The following is a 21,757-nucleotide window of genomic DNA, read 5'->3' as shown; positions in this document are numbered from 1 at the left end:
TATCTTCTGGCTAGAATGGTCTTATAACAATCTGCTAGCCAGCTTGGTGTATTCTTTATTTGCAGATCTAATTTATTTGAGAAATTTTTAGTTATGAACATAGATGTGACCTTTCATGACAATGACTATCCTTCAGTTAATGTAGGTGGAAGCGGGAGAGTATGGGAGCTTGCCAATGTTAAAATTGCTTATAGTGTTGGCTTCCAAAATGGCATTTCTTATAACTGATTTTATTGCAATCATAACCAGTTAATGTACAGAACAACTGGCATCTGCTTATGCAATCTGAAATAGATATTACTGAAGTTGTGATGTATAAGCAATGGTGAAGGGATGCAAGACACGGACTCCTGATGGCTCTTGAACAGGAAACGTTTATTGCCCTTTTTCACTACTACATATACTTTCCCCGTAGTCCCACGCGCTGTCCACGCGCCCGAATCTGTCTTACAATTGGTTAGAGACCCTCAGACACGCGCCTTGAGCCAACCAGCAACTGGCCACTGCCCAAAGCTCATCTTTAACACTATAGCCAATTTACTTTATCTCGACCTTGCTCAAGTTTTTGGTTCTACCGCTGTTTTCCTCATTATCTGTAACTCAGGGACGTGTGAAACAGCACAAAGCTCCCTGTGAATTCCTTTCCCACACAATGGAGATGTATTGAATCCAATAAGCACAGTCATAACATGTCACTGGACAATGCAATTTTCCAAGATAAAATATTTAGTTTAATATAAATAAAATTTTTAAATAGTAGTATCACTACCAAAAAAAAAAAAAAGTTGAAATTATTGCATTATTAAACTTAACATACAGTACCTTTCTTCAGCAATTGCAATCTAATAGTTGTTATTAATTAGATACTAAGAAGGAAAGACTGTACTTGAACTGTCCTGCATGTTCTAGAGCTACCTGTTACTCCTGGAATTACAGTAGGATTATGCTGTTGATTTGCTGTTAACCTGACTCTTGCTTTTACATATCCACAAAATGGGCATAATATTTGTTCGACGAATAGAAATGAAATGAAAAACCATGGTTGTAAAGCTCTTTGGGTATTTTAGACCTGTGGCTGAGGTAGCTGAAATTAAAAAAAAATAAATAAATTTATTTTCTGATGAAGCTTCACACAATTCTAGAAGGATTACACGTACTACAGAATTAATATAGAATCACAGAATCATAGAATATCCCGAGTTGGAAGGGACCCATAAGGATCATCTAGTCCAACTCTTGGCACCGCACAGGTCTGCCCAAAGTTTAGAGCATGTGACTAAGTGCACAGTCCAATCGCTTCTTAAATTCAGACAGGCTTGGTGCAGTGACTACTTCCCTGGGGAGCCTGTTCCAGTGTGCGACCACCCTCTCGGTGAAGAACCTCTTCCTGATGTCCAGCCTAAACTTCCCCTGCCTCAGCTTAACACCGTTCCTGCGGGTCCTGTCACTGGTGATAACAGAGAATAGGTCACCTGCCTCTCCACTCCCCCTTGCGAGGAAGTTGTAGACTGCGATGAGGTCCCCCCTCAGCCTCCTCTTCTCCAGGCTGAACAGGCCCAGTGACCTCAGCCGCTCCTCATACGTCTTCCCCTCTAGGCCCTTCACCATCTTCGTTGCCCTCCTCTGGACACTCTCCAACAGTTTAATGTCCTTCTTGTACTGTGGTGCCCAGAACTGCACACATATAAGCTGTCTCCAGCCTGAATACAGGCTTACTGAACTATGCTAGATATGTCTGAGAAGATCTGTAAAGGAGGTTACTAATTCTAGCCAACCATCACCTGACTAAACCATTTGCTTTTTCACCTTTTTACTGAGGTTGATTGTCACATTAACACCTACCCTTCCTTTTTAATAAAAGAAGCTGGAAGAGAGCTCCATGTGGCAATGTGTCCTTTTGATTTGTTCCACAACTCAAGTCTTATGCAGCAGATCTGTCTTAGGTAAAGTTAACAAATATGCTGTTATCTTGTCAGGGCATATATAAAGACCCCATGCATCTAGAAACATGACTTTCTTCCTCCAGTGCCACAGAGAAGTCTTGACTTTCCCTACCTCTCCTCTCTCTTCCCAGCAAAAGACATCTATATGTCTCAGCACACACTTGTGAATCTGTACATACATGATGGCTAATGACTGGGATTTCAGCTGCTACTACAGGGTAACAAAGATCAGATGACTTAGTCCTCTCAGTATCTAACAGGCAGACATTACCACAGAGAGGCAAGCAAACTCATTCCATAATGTCAATCATTCTAGAAAAGATTTGAATGTAGAAAATTAGGGACTTCAGGCGGATTTTCAGTAAAGATAAATGTCACTGATTGTCCCTGCACTTCCATTTACAAGACATTTATCTTCCAGATGCCAGGTAAAACACCTCAAAATCCATATTGAGCTAGTAACTTCCTAGGCTAGTGGGATGCCATCCAAACTTCCACTTGTAGCATCTAATGGCAGGATTAACAGACTTGCAAGGCAATTTTATAAGTGTATTGAGGAAGGGAGGGATGAGGGGGAAGGGGGCAGTGATGGTCTTACTGATTTAGTAATGAAGGGATTGTGAGTAAGAAGCTGTAGGACATCAGAGTGCCTTATCAGAGGCAGATGGATGTTTGGCTTGGGATTATTCAGCCTTCCTTTAGAAGGCAGAACATTGGCCAAATGATTCAGGCACCAGTCAAGCTTAGGCTCAACCTCTCATTATTAACTAAAAAAGAAAAACAAGTTATAAAACCAAGAAGTATAAGGACATCTCTTTCTATCTGTGCTAGTCATTTGTTTTCCTAGGGGTGATAATTACTGCTACATTTAATAAGTCTCTGAACTACTTTCTAGCATCAGTAGGTAAGCAATTTCTCTACAGCATGCCTTAGCAAAAATTGATCTGTAATACACAATAGCAAGACAGTGGGAAAGTTAATAGGAATCTTAAGCCACAGTTCTCCATTTTATTCCATAACTACATGTCCTCTATTAGTCCTCTTTTTTAAAACAAACAAAAAAAAACACACCATGTTCAACTAAGGAAGAGCTTTTAACTTCCTTTGTGGATTTTCTGTTGTCTCCACAGTCTTTTAGGATAGGGAAGTTAAAAACCAAGTTGTACAGGAGGACAAATATAATGATTCAATCTAGAGTCAGTCTCCAGAGGATTCTGACTTTAGACTGAAGGAAATTAAGAAAGAGGCTTTTAGGAGATTTGTATGGATTGGTGTCAAAAGTAAGCATGAAGCTGTATCCTCATATGCTTACAACATCTGGGATCTGTGTGGTACACATTAAACATTACAGTTCCATAGGTCTTTTGCACTATCCCACATGGTTACAGTTAACAAGGAAGAAGTGCTCAGGAAGTGTACTAGAAAGGGCAGAGAAAGGACATAGCTGGAGCTTACTTGAAATGGAAATTTAAAATGACATATCCAATATGTGATGAGCTCTAAACACAGGATGCTAAGACTCATCCAGCTGGAGAATTTGAATAAGACTGACAAACCAAGTGTGTTCTCATGTGAGAAATCCAAGGGGAAGCAGTAATAAGGGAATGGACTGGAGACATCTCAAAACCAAGAGAAAACATATAGTGATGGTTCCCACTAAAATCAGGAAGGCCCAGGCTGAATAAACTGGCCTGAATTCGAGCTCAGAATTGCTGGATCTGTCACTTGTTTTTTTCTAACTGCAGCTTAAGAACAGTAGTATTGCACATCTTTGTTAACTACATTGCAATATTCTACACAAAGCACCTAGTTCCCATTTTTAATTTCTGTATACCAGAGGTTCCTAAATTTAGTTTGTTTACATACATACAGGTGGCAGCAGCAATCTTTAGCTTCATTAATTGACAAATGTTCTTTCGCAAATTTAGCTATGACTCAGACTTGCCTTTACACTTTAATGACTCATATTCAGTAACACTTGAGATGGAAAAAGAGTACAATTTGTGTTTGTTTGTTTCTGTGGTAAGAGAGAATGAGAAAGGATGCTCTATGATTTTAGTACATTACTCATTTTTAGTACATACAGTAAGCATTTGAATTAGGTTTATAACAGACAAATTTTATGCTACCAGTGTACAAAAGTTGTTACTGTTACTGCCTATGCCTGAGTGGTTGATTGTTGAGGATAAGGGTATAACACTGGTGGTCTGACTCAAACATACTAAAGAAACTCCACTAAGATTAATGCTTTATGAAGAATAAATCAAAGACCATAGAAGATTCCTCTCTTTAAATAAATCTTAAAATCCATTCTCTTTCACCAATTTAAAACAATGTCAGATTTTATGATGGAGTCACTCCCTAAGGAGTCACACTTCTGCCTCATGACCTGAGTCAGATTCCCATTAGTCTTCTGATAATCACCTTATTGATAAATATTCCTATAGTAATAGCACTCAAAAGAAAAAAGATTAAAGTCCCAGCACGCTTAGTGCATTACAAACACGCATGTATGCACAATTTGTGGCCCAAAAGGTTCATAGTTCAGCGTGACAGGATATGCCACACAGAAGGGTTGAATTTATATATTCACAGAAAGAGTATTGCCAACACCAAAAGCAACACCCAGGATTTCTACTTACTATTCTCCTAGACACATTTATTTAATAGATCTGTGTAGCATGAAGGCTTCTGGAATATATCCAGAAGTGGAGGGCATTAATGTTTAAACCAATGCAAAACCATATGAGTAGGGTCTAAGCTATTTTAAGTTCTTTCCTCAAATTATATGGTAGGGAGGGTGAGTCTCAGAACTTGAGATATAACGACAACCTTTCTGGTAAAGACTTTCACTTCTGGAACCTGTTTTCCACCTCTTTGGTCTGACAAACAGGGAATCTGTCAGAACATATTGCAAAACTTTATCTGTACACCTGACAAACATGGCTGAGAGGAGAGCTGTGGTGGTTTTAATGGCCACAGTCCAGCTTGCATACTGTTAACATATGCACCTAGAGTAATAAATACATAATAAATAAACCATACTAAATATACTCTCTATCAAATCTATTTACTACATGCTACCTGACAGAAGAAGATAATGAAGGGATTCTCAAGCAATGTGTACTAGAATACAGAGGACTTTTATTCTAAAATCTAAAGGTTTTTTTTTTTTTTTTTTTTTTTTACACCTTCCACATATGCTGGAAGATTGTCAAGGTGTACTAAAAAATAGGAGAATGACTCACTGGCATCACACCAGCTTCCATGGTCAAGCCAGTGTCAGGAGTGCCAATAAGGCAGGTGGAACGGTTGAGCTCTCACAATCGCCCTGCCCTGAATGCTGCAAGAGAGGTCAGCATGAGGAACGAGATCACGTCCCCATCTGCTTGGCATTACAGTTATCCTTGGTGGCTCCTTTAACACCGTTTTTCCATTTGCCTGCTTGTCCCCTCTGATCATTTCAACACTTACAGTGACCAGTTGGATCAGAAGAGAAGAGGAGGAGGTAGCCAGCTGGCCACCTTCCTATCCAGCCCTCCTCAAAGAGTAACAGACAGCAACTGCATCTTTTGCCAAATTCAAGATGGGGTAGACAAAGATAATGGAAAGCTGAGCTGATAGTGATTAGAAGAGCAGAGCAGACACACCTGAAATTTCTAGATGGAAAGCGGTGGCTGGAGAGAAATGCAGATGTCAAAGAGGAAAACAAAGTCACTGATGTCAGTGAATTTCAGGAATGAAGCAGGACAGACAAGATGTGAGGCAGAATCATGCCTCACATGCAAGTGTGGCATGTATTACTATTGCTGTGGGTGGCTGCAAAAAATAACACAAACCAAATAGAGTACTGTGGACTGGCTGCACGTTTCTTCTTAGGAATTCACTATCTGCTGCTAGTGCTGGTGGTGGCTACTTAGATTTAATGTGAAATTACCCATGAGTCATGTTTTAATGTCAACCCATATACAACACAGTTATTTTTTCGTAAGATTTATACTGAAAAAAAACTTAGAGATGCTGACTAGTTCAGAGCTGAAACAAAGAAAAGCTCCTTGAAGAGTCACTTAACCAGGCTCCACACTGCTAGTGCTGCAATACTGCCAACACGACAAGCTGGGGACCCCATTTCACCAAACAAGTAATTCACGGTAACGGACATGCCTTAAAAGAGAGCTTTACGCTCCCCCATTCTGCACACCTGCTTGTTGCAGCCCATCACCAGGGGTTCAACACCACACTTACCGTCTGTTATTCCCTCCCTGCGATGAGGCAAGGGGGGTTGGTCCAACCGGCCTCCCTTGTGTTTTTTAGTGGGCCTCGGCCTCTGATTGACAGCTCCACTGGTGTTGCTGTCAGTAGAAAAAGGACTGCTTGGCCGAGGTCTCTGAGAGGAAGGGTATGCTTTGCCTAGGAAAAGAGAAAACAGATGAAAAAAAATATTATTGACTTGAAACAGGCTGTTCTATTAATGTCTGTTATGAAACATTAAATAGGGTCTAACTCTCAGAGGCAAGCAAGTGTCCCCACGAGGTACCCGCTGATGACAATTGCTTAAGCTACACCACAAGCAAAGTGAGAAACTTGGCATTCTTTTGTCTTTACTTTTATAATTAAAGTCATTCCATCTGTTGTGCTAAAACTACAGCACGCCATGTAACTCCTACCTGCTCTGCGTTCAGAACAGATATGTCATAACAACTCCTCAGCCTTCAGCAGGGAAGGAAAACAGTTCTGCAATCATACCAAATTTATCTCCTCCTGCCTTCCACCTTCACGTTTGCTGAGCCAGATTCTCATTTTAGGGGCTCCCACGTGCATGGTATATCTGGAGTAACTCCAGTGAGATAAACATTACTGGTTTTGCAAGCTATGTAGCAGTGCAGCTTTGTATACTTAAGGGCTCTCTTCTCTCGAGAAACAAAGATGGAATTTAAAAGGTAAAATTTTCCTGTTCATTTTCAGTATTTTATGTGTTTAAATACAATGTATTCTGAATGCATTTATTCCTCAGATATTTTTTATATATAGACTAAACAAGCTACATGATTTCTCTTTTAAAACCATCTTTGATGCTGTTCTATGGAGTAGGTCATCACAGCAGAAACTGCAGGAGCACAGTTCATTTACTGCACTTCTTATTTTGATATTTTTATTCAGTTAACTTAACTAGGCTTGTTCATTGCTTAATACTTGAGAAAACTAAATATCACTGACTTTTAATTTCTTTCCTTTTTTTTTTTTTTTCTCACTCTATGTTGTCCTTACCAGCATCTCAGTGCTGTTAATGCTTTAATTTGTTTAGAACTTGTATATAAAATTATTACTTTCTTTAACCTTCTCTGCAGCGGAAAGCTTATAAACCAGTCAGAACTTCTGCTCTGTCAGTGCAAGCGTAGGCCCAAATGCTCTGAGATTTGGTGGAAAGTGACAAAATAGCTGTTTGCTGTTTTTCTGATCAACTGTTCCTAAGCTAGCATGAAGCTGCTTTATCTTCTAGTCAACTTAGACCAGAGCCTACCCTCCTGAGAGTTACATTTTTTCATAAAAAACTTAAAAGAGCCAAAATTCTGGAAGAGGCATGCTTGAGTACCACACTGTTCTTCATGCATTGTAACAGAGACGTTTACTTCCAGCATGCCACCACATACAACTGCGTTTAGATAAGCCTAATCAGGAGTAAAATGCTACCTACTACACTATTTTAAATATTCTCACTGCAAAAGGAGGGCAAAGTGAAAAATGTAGCCATAGTCTAACATGCTACTTAGCATTAATAAGTCCATGTTAGAATAACACCTCTGTATTTGACTTCATTTTTTTTCTGACTACCTAAGGCCTGATCTATTATATTCTGATTGATGTGCACCCTTAGGAGGACCCTGCTTTTAGCCTGGCTTGCCTCCCAGCTGCATGTCACTGCCAGCTACCAGAGGTTACCACATTTGAACCATTCACGTGGACTTCTCATAACTCTTCTCTGCCAAAAAAAAAAAAAAAGGCAAATTGAACTTAAAGAATATGAACAGTATGCCTTTGATAACCTGGCTCATTTAAACTGAAATGGGTTGCAGAATGCCCACCTAAGCAGCTAATTCTGGAGATGGGAGAAAGCAGTAATAAGCATTTGGGCTGACGGCTGGAAACACCAACCTCTATAGCTGGCACAGCTGCAGCCAAAGACAAGTGATCAAGCCCTTGTTTCATAGATAAGGATAAAAGGGTAGATGAACACAGACAAAATATCAAAGATCTTGTTTAAAAATACAAAAAAAAAAAAAAGGCCACTAATGTAAAGAAATTCGGATTTAAGCCTGAAATTCCATCCTAGCTCACATTACGCTACACAGATGTTTTGTAAAAATAAACTTGCAACATCCAAGCACAACTAGTCAGTGCTGGATGAAGAATCTTCACACTTATTCTCTTGAGTAAAGAAATGTGATTATTAATTTGGAAAGTTGGTTTGGAAAAAATATATACACTAAAAACTCTCTTTTAACCCTCCATGAAAATGAAGGAAAATAAATAGCACTGACCTAAATCAGACATGGGTCAAATACAAATTGTGTGATGGCTCCCAAAACACATCTTTCAATGCACCTAATATCTGATTACAGCATTTTATTTTTGTATGCAGCCCTTCCAGGAAGAACTGCTGAGCAGTGTCAGATTCTATAGCAGATTTAGTGTGTGCAAATGAAGACAAGGATGAATCCACTACTTCTTGATTTAATTTCCCATGGGTGTTAAAAGGAAAACTGGCTGAACTACATTGGCAAATCACACAATGGTTTCTGGAAAATGGAATCAAAGTGTCTTGCAGGAGAGACGCCTTGTGCCTGGATTTACCAGAGCCTTTTATGCTTGGCAATCAAACATACCTACGTGAGGCTATCAAGTTGGACTTCTCCTTTCACATCAGTGAGAATATTTCACAGCTGAAGGGAAGAAGATAACTGTCCCAACTGCAAAGGAGTAAAGAGTCGGGAGCTTCAGTTTTCCTCCAGAGCAGGGAACAGAAATAATTCTGCTGCTTCTCCACTACAAAACACCATTTTGCACTATGAGGGATTTACTGTGGTACAGCAGATCCATAATAGGCAGGTCTGATTGATCACACTACTCTGGGAGGTATCATATCGTAATGAAACTACAGTAAGCCTTGCGGAGTTGTTTCCATTTGCTGATATTTTTGTGGGGGAAAAAAGGGGAGGGCTGTTTCCTTACAGGTGCTTTCTGTTTCACTTTAGCCTCTGGTTCATTAAGAGAATAAAAAGGCAATAAAAAGGCAGCCACAACACTTGGATACTTTTTTTACCCCAAACTCTAATAATCTATCCATGGAGTTACATGTAAGTGCTCAGTTTAAGTGCATTTGTGACCTAATTAAGCTAAGAAAGTATAACTGACAAGAGAGCTCTCATCCTATTCTTGTATATTGCATTTACATAGCTATGATAAGAAATCATCTTTAAAAGTGTCTCTGTGTTTGTGTGCCCATATATTTTTGTTATGTGCATGTGTATGGTGGAAACTGTACTTCTCAGAGGGACTGAAACAAGTGGCATTAAATTGGGTTGAATCTTTGCATTATTTTTATCGAGGCCATAAAGAACACAAAAATCAAAAGGTCAGGAAGGATTTGCTCCTTTCATTCAAGACTGTTTAGGAGACTCTTCAAGCAAAACACTATAATTTTAAGTTTGGCCCCATTTGCCCATAGTAGATGGCTGAAGACCTACAGCAGCTTTTCCTTTCTTTTTATTTAAATGACACGACAAATTTAATCAGTGAATGTCCCACTAATCTAAGAAGTAAATGAGGTGTTTAACTATTTTTATCAGTAAAATAGCCATCTTTTAAGGATGATTATGTCTAACCAAACTCAATGGGAAAGGTCTCAATGATTTAAAAAAAGCTGGAATTTCACCCTTTAGTTTGTTGTTGGCATAGGACTGTAGATTCTCTTCTTCATTCCTAAAAGGCAGTGTTTGTCATGAAGTCATTGTATGCAGAAAGCCAGCAGTTATCATCCCTAACATTTGGAGACATTTATCCTGAATTCACATATTTTACTGAAGGATAGACTTTATACAAGACAAATAATAAAAATTTTAAAATGATAGGAATAGTACGGGAACTGTGAGTAGGAATACGAAGAGAAAGTGTAACAAAAGATATGACCCAAATTCATATTCGCTATCAGGTTGTTTGGATTTAAATAATTAGGTATTTTTGCTATTTCAATAAGACTGAGCAAATGCAAACATATTCTTTGTACCAAATATTTAAAAGTAAGGTTTTTTGCATGTTTGTTTTTCCTAAAAATAAAACAAGGAGCTTTAAAACTATGAACAAAATTATATTTACTTTTCATTCATTCATTCTAGAAAATAAGATTGGTTGTTTTCAAAAGTAGTAGTCACTTTACTTCTGTTACATTTAACTTGGCTAATTCAGTTGGCATAATTAAAGTTAAATTTAATCAAAATATAATAACTTATTGAATTAAATATTTTTAAAGCCAGCTGATTGAAAATACTTTTAAACAGTTCATATTGTTAATAATAAAAGCACACCATTCCACCCCCATGCTTAGAAAAACTTCACAGAAAAACACATTTTTTTTGCAGGAAGATGCAACAGAAAAGCAGGGATGGAGATAACAGTTTAAATGTGATTTTCATCATTGAAAATGTAAATGATTGTGAGGAGACATTGCAGAAATGAAATCATCAAAGACTGCATCACAGAATTAGTGATCTCTTCACCAAAATATTAAACAGAGCACATGTCAGTAAATCTACAGAGGAGTCAGCATAAAGAGAAATAGCAGCAGACTAGAAGTGCTGATTAGAAGCTTGTGCTATTCATTTCTTCAAGTGACTAAAATGAAACATAATGTAAGGTTTCATTTAAAATATACTGATAAAAATATCTCCATCCACCTCACTACATGCATGTTAGACAAACGTGAAGTGAAACGCAGGTTCACTGAAAAGAAGAGAAGAACAGGCAGAGACACCCTTCATGCAGAAAGCATCAATTTTGAGTCTACAAACCTGTTCTTGTCAGGCTGGTTCCATCCAGCCTAAAACCAGCTTTATCTGCTGCTGCAACCAGTGCTTGTGCAAAACTGCCGTTGGTAAAGATCGAGTCATCTGAGGAGCTACCTACACTAGATCTATGACTAGAAAAGTTACGGTCCTCATCAGACGCAGAACCCCATCCATTTACCATTGAACCTAAAAACAAATGTAGGGGTCTAGTGAGTTGTACACATTTGATATTTTTTTGATCATCTAAAGCTTATAGACTGACTTAATATGTCTTTTCTCAACAGGAAACTCAGAGTTACTTTGACAATGCTTTGTACAAAAGAGCAGTATTCATTTAATGGTTAAAGACCCACTTAATATGCCCTTTCTCAACAGGAAACCCAGCGTTTATTTGACACAACTTGATATAAAAGAGCACTATCAAAACTGAATGGGATCCCATTCATAGCTTGCTCCATGTAGCTTTCATCCTGTAAACAAAATGATACATATCCTCTACAAGCGTGAAGGTTCCATAAACATTTTTTTTTTGAAAGTTATATATTTTCCCTGATACTGAAATTAATACTTTTTTTTTTTTTTTTTTAACTTGACTTATTTTACAGCAGCATCTAGTTCAATATTTGCAAAATGAAGTCTTAATTTAGGACAGCACAAGTGTATGTCTCAGCAGATATGGCTGAAGTCAGACATAGGCTTCAAAAGCTATCCTGAACAAGACCAGCATTACATCATTTTCTCAAACAAACCTTAAAACAGATGAGCAATCTTAATGGCCCAAGCAAAACTGATGTAAGGCAGTTCATTCTGGGGGATTAAAATTTCCATTTTAACAGGTTAGAAATAGACATTCAAGAGCAGAGCAAATACACACTCAAAATGAATACTGAGTCACTCAGTGAGCCATACCTTCTAGCTATAGACTACCACCACTGCCAGAGAGGAAAGTGATAACAATATCATAAAAATGGAGCCAGAAAGCCAGATACCAGTGGAAAAAAAAAGGAATATAGAAATCTTGACATAATTAAAATGTGAAGAGCAAAACACTGAGGGAAGGAATCATATTTTACTCTTCGCTTATATTCTTTTATTTTTTTCAATGCACAAAGGACCTATCAACAGCACAATATGTATTTTCCAAAGCCATCACTGAGTTCAAGTTTTCTGGAAGTACTGAAATTCTGTTTCTTTTGCGGTTACAGATGGAGTTGATGGTGTTTTGTACTGAAAATCATGCATAAATATCACTGGGTAATGCTACAATGTGCAGTGGAAAATGAGGCAAAGAATATGCAGCTAGCACCAAATACCTAGCTTTCCTCCAGGAAGAGGGCAGCCACACTTATTAGTTACCAAATCCAGTTAAAGTACAAAGCTACCAGACCAGTTTGGGGACCTAAGTCACTACATGGCATTGCATGGCACCGTGAGTATTATTGCTCTGAGATGGCACAGGTTCCTCTTCATCTTATAATACCTGGAGGCTGCTTTTTAAAAAGTGGCGTACATATGTTGAGAAAAATCCCAGTGAACCAATGAGGATCTGCAGAGAACCAGTTCTCCAAAATATGACAACATGTGGAAAGACACATAATGGCCTTGACTTTACTATTCAGTAAGCACAGGTGAATTTATGTGAATATACATAAGATGGACAGCAGTATAAGTCATGTTCTTCAAAGCCCTTTTAATATTTGTCCAATAAATTATTATTTTGTTTGAAATCGTTAACTAGTAAATCAATGCTGGCCCACTTATTAGAACCAAACTGATAGGCTAAATAACTATATATATATAACTACATACATTATGTAAGATATAAAATATACTGAAAAAATAAGAAATGAGTACAATAAATGAATACTGAAATTTAGTCTGTAGCATGCTGCATCAAACAGTCTTAGAACAATGGATTATTTTGTGATGTGGCAGTGATTGAATCTTTTAATGTCAGCAAAGTGGTGGGCTACAATGACGGAAGTCCATACACTCCTAAGATACAAGAAAATAAACTGAAGAGGTCTATGGAGGTCTGACAGGCAGAAAGTGTGTTAAGTGCAACAGAGAGTGACAGGGTTTGATTCTGCTTGCCAAGAGCACACAAAAAATTGTTATTTTCCAAACAGACTCGACCTGATGCAGACAGATGTAAGGAAGCCTAGATAACAGCAAGGGAAGGCTAAAACTGAATTTCCTCTGAGAAGACAGTTTCTGAACTAACAATCAAAGTGTGATAGAACATCATAGAGAATGGAGAGTAAAAAGTCTTAGTAAGAGTTTCTGATTGTGTATGAAAAAAGACGCTAGAGATAAAACACTTCATGCAGATGTAAGAAAATGAAATGCTATAGCTGAGGACATTTTCAAACAATTGCTTATCAACACATCCTGCAAAATATGTAAGCACAAGCTGAAACATAAAATATGATTAGACCTACAGATATCAAAGATATTCAGGTGCTGAAAATGTACGATGTATTTTGTTAGTTTCAGGGCCCAAGGGTTTTATATGATTCTACTCTCTATGTAGATGCATATGGAAATACATATTGAATAGAGTATGCATGAATATACATAGGTTTCTAACATACTGGAAGAATTTTTAAAGGTAATTAAGGTTGAATTTCCATTTGCTTACATTGCTTTGTCCATTTGCTAACCAGCCACTGAGCTGTTGCATAACATATAATACATGTGATCATTTGGATGGGACACTTTTAAGGTGTATCTAGGAGCAGTTGCTATTTTTCATCTGCTCTTAGAAGGGCTCAATCCAGCTGAAAAAAGAGTTCACATTTTAAGTATGAAATATACTTAAAATCTGCAAGCGTCCATAATGCTCTGTCCAATGCGTGTGCATACATCTCTCTCTTTACATACTCACAGCCATGCTGGGTTTTCTTAACAACACCAAAATGTTAATTATCAGTAGAGCGTTGTCCTCAGACTGCCAATTTTTCAGGCTAACTCTCTAGACAAGCCCTGTTCCTGACCTCCTCTGCACTCCCATGGTCAGTGAGCACCAACAGGTGCTCTGCCCATGGGTCACTTCCCCCTCGCCTCGCCTCCATCAGCTGCATGAGGAGGCAGTGCCTGTCAGGCTGGAAGCACGGCTCAATTCTGGCATGGACGTGAGCTATACTGGGTGAGGATGTCAATGCAGCTGACAACTAAAGCAAATGATGACATGACTTCTGATTGCTGGGCCACCTGCAGACTGCAAGCTGAAGCAAAGCTCTTCGTAACTGCTCAAGTCAGCAAGCTGTCATCATCCACAGCTGTGTGTGACTGGGCAGCTAACCCGGTGACTTCTTGTTATTTCCACTCATTCACTCTGCCCATGTTTGCCCTCCAGGGGTGTGGACATGGCCAAGCTGGCACAGGCCTGCTGCAGCCCAGCCCAGGCCCCTCAGGCCACCACGTAGCTGTGTTCACCTTGTGCACATGGGGATGCCTTCTCTAATGGCATCCACCGGCCTCTTGTTTTCCCAAATCAGATGCGCTTTTCTTTCTCTGAATAAATGCAGGATAAGAGATGCTGACATCCCTTTCAGATCAACTGTGCATTTGCAAATGGAATGAAATAGGCTTTTAGTGTCTCCTTTACATGCAACTCACTATGTGTTCTCCAAGACCACATTTGAGTTTTTACACTTTCTGGCAACCGTAAATTTTACTCTTGCTGACAGCAGCAGTAAATGCTTTATGTGGAACAAAATCAACTCTGTGAAAAGTTGAACTCTGTTTTCTTGCTCCATAAAATATCTCTTGGTGCTAACGCAAACAGAAAGCTTATTTGCTCTCAGGGAAAGGTAGGGGGACTTGAGGTGCTAGCTTCTTGTAGGCTGCACACTACAGCTTTTAGTGGCATTTTGCCTACAATAAAAACTATTTTTCTTTGCAAGGTGTATTCTTGCTTTACCTTAGAAAAAAAAATAAAAATAATAAAAAATAAAATCTAATGCACTTGTGAAATAAAAGCTGCTCACAACAAACCTAACATTTCTGAAAATTCCATTTGCTATTCTTCTGCATACACAAAACTCTACATGCATGCTTAAAGTTAACAACCGATGTTACTGGGACTTGTATGGGCATGCTTATGTGTTTTCCTTTATAAGACCATTAAGCGCATGCTAATGTTAAGTAAGTCCCTATTCCTCTGCAGGTTTTTTGATGGAACAGGACCAGACTGATCAGGTTTGTGAGGTGTGGATGAAGTCCCCGGGGGCTGATGCTACTCCAGCTGAAATTGGTTACAGAATTCCTCTAGCCTGTGTATAGGAGAAAGGCATTGACCTCTTTAGTCATGATTATAAAGAAGGAATGACCAGTAATTTTAGTGGAAGTGATGAAATAACAGTCATTGTACCATTAGAATAAACATGAATAATAGAAACTCCTGAATGCAGAATAAATGTGATCATACTTCAAAAATTCAGCTTCGACTTATACTTTACATTATACTTCCCCAGAAATGTCCCAAATATTAAATGTATACAACTGAAATAAACCATTATTATTTTAAAATTTTTATGTGGGGACAGGAAATTCTAAATAAATGGAGTCAAAACACATATACATATTTGGCACTTCAGAGGCTCAACCATAATTAATGTCCTTCATAACCATTTAATGAAAAATGAATTTATGCCACTTAGCCAAATTTATTTGTGTTTGCATTTTCAATCTTTTTAGATTTTTTGGTTTACATGTTGCTGAAAGGCACAAAAAATTCTCAAATTTATTCAAGCTGTTAGAAAAGAAATGCACACAGAACATTAAGTAGTTGCTCAAATGTTGCTGAGCTGTAAAATACTATGATAAAGTGGCATCTTGCTGTGTCTCTATTACTTCTTCAGCACTAAAATTAATTTATGATCAGTCATCAATTCATTTACATGTCGTTTTATTCTAAATCCATCCTTGCTGATGAATGCATATCCCTAGATCCATTAAGCTAGAGTAAAGTCTGTGCTTTATAATATGACCCTGCTAATTGTTGCATTACCATTTTTATGAGATACAAAAACTAGCAGTTTCCTATTTTCTGAGCACATATTTAATCCATGATACACATTCTTCCCATTAAATGCAATCTGTCTAACTGCTTATAAAATAGAATATTCTGCAATAGGCATCCCTAACCAAATCAATACAAATACTGAACTCTGACATGGTAAAATATGGCTCACAAAAATGATTTTGTGTAATTTCCAAGAATTATTCCATTTGTTCTCAGACACAATGAATGAACAACTTTTCCATACAGACAGTGATCACTGATTCTTGTTAATCAAGACCAAAACATGCCAAAGTGACTTTCTTCCTTACTGAGCTATATAACCTATAGAAATCTTTATAATTTCAGATCTCGATAATTTTATTAAGAAAAAAAAAAAAAAGTTTTGCTATCTGTATGCAATGGCACTCTTTTCAAGAATATCCCTCTGTTTCTATCAGTTTGTATCAGTTAGGGAGGAGGAGGGCCTGTTCTAATTTCCATGCTAGTTAATGGGTGTATTTCTACCCTTGGTAAAAATGCACTAGGACTGAACTACTAACTTCACTGGTGGAGCTGGGGAAGGAAAAGATAAGGGGAGGACTAAAAAAGCCCCCCAACAATAGTAATTTGATCTGACAAAACCTAGCGTTCTTCTGTTATTTCACTGGGAAAAAAATTAATTTCATATATTCATTATATGCAATTAAGTCTATTAATGTAGAATAATATATGACTCTTCATGACCATTCATGCCATAATTCTCCACAGCAATTCATTATAAAGGTAAACACTAAAAATAAGCAAAAGAAAAAGCACATTTCAATGTGTCTGTGAAAACAAAAAGAACCCAAAAGGATTGTGAACAAAAAGTCAAGTTAGCAGAAGTTTTACAGCTGCTTTTCAGCTGCTGTTGTTTGTATGTTTTGTTTTGTCTTTAAATCCAAACTAGGAACTTAGTATCCTAGAAAACCAGTTTGGGAACAAATCAAAACGTTGACTTTGATTTCTTATTCCATTCTGCAAACATCCAAACCTAAGCCGCCCTCCTTGAGTTTTCTTTGCAATATCTGGAAAATATTAAGATACAGTTACTGTGTACTCCTCCTTTCTCTTCACTCTGTTATACATGTCAATGTTATGTTTCTGCCACCTGCAAAGAGAAAAGCTTAATAGTGCAGATTAAATCCCTGTCTGAATCTTCAGTTAGCTGTAACTAAAACTCAAGAGCCTGGAAGGCAACCTGACTTTTAAGCAGTTTATAAGAGCAACACTGTGGTTTCAGAGAAATTTAGCAGCCTGAGCTCGGTTCACCCAGTGCCAGTGTTTCCCCGTTGAGAATCCCACATTTGGCATTGGATGAAAACCTCAGTCTCAGCTCAGCCATGAAGAACAAAGTACCGTTGCACTCCTGGAGTGGGTGTCTTCAAGCCATCGCTGAGGCGTGCTAACAGTGAGGAAACGTGTCCTGCTCATTGTATGGCAACTCTATTCTGGGGACGTCTCGATTGAGGAATGCCAATTCAGTTTTACTACAAGCACTAAACTCACAGGTCATGTTTAAAAATATACAGAAATATTGCTTCTTCCAGGTTAGCTGTTTCTCATTTGCCTTCATTTTTTTGATATAATGTAATGTTTAAAGAAGTGAAAATGTAGCATACAGTTTCCTAGGAAAGTGCTGGTTTAAATCATCAAAAACCCTATGAAAAGAAGTAGCTTGTATTTTCTCAGTTCCAAAAAAAAAAAAAATTAGTTCTTCTACAGTATTCTGTATTCTATTCTGTAATATTCTAAAAGCAATCAAGTTAAGGAATAAGAAACAGCTTAGAAACAATGGATGCAATTTGTTTTATACCCTCCTTAACACTAGTAAATGCAACCTGGACAGGTTAACAGAAACAGATACACAAAATTAAAATTCTCCTTTGAAACAATTCCCCCAAGTAAAACAAGCAATTTCCTTCTGCCTCTTAATAAAAAACAAGCCCAGCTCAGAAAATTAAGGTTTTGCCCACGTAGTAACTGAGGAAAACAGAAGCTTTCTTATTCTGAGATTTTGTGATTTTTATAGATTATTTAGACTAACTCGCTGGACGTATTTTTGCAGGGCTATAGTTTCCTAATTGTTTTAAGCCAATATAAGTGTTGGCTATAAGCTATTGGGGCAGCCTGTCATTTTGCTTTCCTTCTGGCTGCACAGCCCCCTCCTGCAGTGCTGACAAACACATTGCCATGCAGTGAACCGGATCAAGGAACAGATCCAGCCAGGAATTAAACAAGCAAAGGAAAAAGCAAAAGAAAAACCTTAATTTTCAGCTGGATGAAACAACATCAAGAAGGTGGTAGGGACAAGTGGGTGTGCACTTAGATCACCTTATATACAAGCTCAGTTTACATTACCAGGTTCTGCCCAATTTCTTCCAAGCAAACAAACAAACAAACAAAAAAAACACCAGCAGGTTTTTAACATTTCAATAATTAAGCAACATTTTTAACTAAGAAAAAAACCTTGAATGTTATTCATAAAAACATAAACTGCAATGAGCACAGAATTCCTTGAATTGGAGCAGAAATACAGTTGTTCCTTACTTTGCACTAGGTAGGCTGGTCCAAAATATTAGGTGAAAATATAAATGTTCAAAACACTCATTTTCTGATTTATAGATATATCAACACCGACATATTAATACATACCAAATGAAAAATATATAGCAACCTGATTATTTATTTATTTATTTCTGTATTACCAGTGCAAAAACCCTTACTGCATTCCTAATGGAGAGGTTTCTGAGCCACTAGTGAGATATGCAAAAATATGCAGAATTATAGCCTGAAGGAGATTATACTAGAAATTCAAGCAAAGTGACTTAACATACTCATGCACTAATAAGTTAACCTTCAGAATTCAGGGATTTAAACTTTAACTCTACAGCCTTCAGTTGCATATGGATTTCAAATTGCAGCATTAGAGCTACAGTTCTTAAGTCTTAATTAGATTGGCAAGCAGTCTGGCCCCAGCGTGAGGGAAAACCTGGAAAGTGGGATAAAGCAACACACTATTTAATTAACAAGGGAAAGGGAAGGAAATTATAGGTATTGATGTTCCATAACTGTCATATTCCTGCAGTGTTTTCAGAATAACAATGTTTAAATAAGGGTGCAAAATTTTTAGAATTTGCAAAGTCCACAAAAAGACAAAAATAAGCAGTGCTGTTGTAGTAATGTGTTATTGAGCCAGTCTCCCTGCAGGTGTAGCTAACAACTAGCTTTCTTCCACAGAGATCAAAGACTGAAGAAGCAGCCACCAGCCATCATGAGCTGTGGACACTACGTACATTTGGGTCTATACAAAAGCTGTACATTGTGGATATAGTACATTATATAGAAGTCCAAGTTCAACCTGAAGGGAAATATGGTGATGCCTAAAAAAGTTCATTGTGCCCATATAAAGTCTGTATTTTTCAAAAATATATATATATTTCCCTGACTATATTTTATCAACAGCAATTTTATTTATTCAGTTTCTGTATATTAGGTTATCATATCCTTCTAGTTCCCCTTTGACGATCCCTGTTGTAAGTTTCCAATGCATGCAAAGGGAGAAAAGCAGGGAGAAGGAATAAGTGTCAGAATAATTAAATATCTTCACTGAAAGGGCACAATTACTAAATTCAGCAATACAAAATAGGTTCAAAGTACACATTTTCCTACATAAATGTTATATTTACGCTACAAGCAAATGTTGTGCTGATCCAACTATGCTTATTCTGAAGTCTTTTAACTTCCCTGTGTTCATCTATAAAAGCATTTACCCAGCAAAATATCTGAAAGTGATTTAAGATAAATTTTTTATGCTGCTCCTGATTTTGAAATATATATTCCTAAGCTGAGGTCTTCCCCCTTCTTTTTATATAACTGGCTTGCTTCTCCAGTAAGGTGAACTTTTCATGAAAGCTAAGATATAATTGAGTTTTCTTTCAAGTCTTTAAAGCTTTTTAAAATTCATGAATTTTCTTATCATTTTGCAGCAAAGTAAAGTATTTTCAAATCCTCCTTTAACTTTAGTGTTTAATATTAACACATTTTAAATGTTACAGAAATAGAGTGGAATAAATTTTCAGTTAAAAAGTGTTTGATTAATGATGTATTTTACTGTGAGGAACAAGCTGGTGTCAATGTTTACTGTGTTTGGTTACCTGTCACAGAGCTGTCTAGATTGTCCATACTGGAGCCTGGAGTATGCTCTAGACCTCTCAGTGGCCTGCTGATTTCTACAGTTTCTTCTTCAATATCATCCTCATCATCGTCTGGAACATCTGTTTCCAAGTCTGAAATAAGGTTTCCAGATACATATCCTAGAGGCGGAACTGGAGCCTGAGGAGGTTGTGTATTGCTTTGGATGTGCCTACACAAACAAACAGGAAAACAGCATCAGAACAGGTGAAACTTTGTACCCCATGGTCAACAGAAGATCAGATTCTCAGTAAGTCCTCACGCAGATTTACAAAATATGCCTGTTAGGTCAAACTCGAGAAAAGTCAGTCCAGTTATTCACCACAGCAGAGTACCTGTGCACTTTCCAATATTAAATATACATCCCCTTCTGTAACACAGGGAAGCTCGATTGTCCTTTAACAGGTGAGGAACTGATGTACCCAGAGACTACATAAATCATGTAGGAAGTCCACAGAAAAGCACAATTCTGAATCCCAACCTAGTATACAAGTGTCTCAACCAACATTCCACCTTGCAAATCACACATTGGAGCCAAAATTAAATTTTGCTCCTTCTGCTTGAACGGATTCAATGGTCTTACAGAAAACTCACCTTCACGAGGAGGAAATGACCAATAGGGCAGAAGAAATTTTGAAGTCCAATGAACCCATTATCAGCAAAGACTTTTTATTTTGCTTAATTCCAAGTAGTTTAATTGATTTATTTCCAGCAGTATTAGGGCATGCATGCATGAAATTACTGCATGCAGCAATCACAACTAAAAAAAGGAAAAACAAAGATAAAAAACACCCACAGGATAGCTAAATAGCCAAAGGCAAGCACTGGGCTTGGATTTTCACTTATGTGGTCTCTGAGACTCTAGAGAGGAGAAGAACAACCATCAGCTTTCAATTCTGTTTTCAACGCGGCTTTTTTCACAGCACTACAGGTACACAGCAAGCTGTGCCAGGGGACCCAGACGTGACTGCCCTTGGCATAGGAGCACGAATGGGGCTTGAATTCACTAGCTGAGCCTCATGGGAGCCCTTAGGAGGCTATTCATGAGGTGCCGTGACCTTATGCCAATTGGTAGAATGCTGGATGGGGTCCAGGACTCTGCTGGTCTTTTGCTTGGACACCAGCATATCGGAAAAAATCGCAACTGTCACCTGTAAGGCTACCTAGATCTACTGTGTTTTCACTGAGCACTTGGTGCTGTATTATTGCCTACACTTGATAAGCACAGTAATTCTTGCTGTGCAAACAGTCTTTTTTTTTTTTATAATGTAAATCTATCAGATTGGAGAATGTCATAGTAAATGTTATGTACCACTGGAATCTCTTTTTGCCTTCGTGTGTAGGTTTTAAATTATTGCTTATCCTAAAGCTTATTTGCAGTGCAAAGGTTTCCTTTCTGATATATAACCTGCTTCTATTTAACAGTTCCTGAATACTTTTCTCCCTGGACACCAGGGTCTTGGCTATGCAGTGTTCAAAACACTGCGCAAAAGGGCACTATGATCTTACTA

The 21,757-nt window shown here is 37.8% G+C and overlaps 1 protein-coding gene across 1 annotated transcript in view; it reads right to left on the bottom strand.

Moving 5' to 3' along the window:
* ROBO2 (roundabout guidance receptor 2) overlaps positions 1-21,757 on the bottom strand; it is a 435,081-nt gene that overhangs the window by 7,630 nt on the left and 405,694 nt on the right. Inside the window, exons 28-30 of the mRNA XM_050710499.1 lie at positions 20,210-20,418; positions 11,009-11,191; positions 6,189-6,353 (exon numbers count right to left, since the gene is read on the bottom strand). Of these exons, the coding sequence (XP_050566456.1) occupies positions 6,189-6,353; positions 11,009-11,191; positions 20,210-20,418 (557 nt within the window). The remainder of the gene's footprint in view (positions 1-6,188; positions 6,354-11,008; positions 11,192-20,209; positions 20,419-21,757) is intronic.

This window comes from Cygnus atratus, chromosome 1 (genome assembly GCF_013377495.2).
Source record: "Cygnus atratus isolate AKBS03 ecotype Queensland, Australia chromosome 1, CAtr_DNAZoo_HiC_assembly, whole genome shotgun sequence".
Classification (NCBI taxonomy): Eukaryota; Metazoa; Chordata; class Aves; order Anseriformes; family Anatidae; genus Cygnus; species Cygnus atratus.
This window is presented reverse-complemented; position numbering and strand designations above follow the sequence as displayed.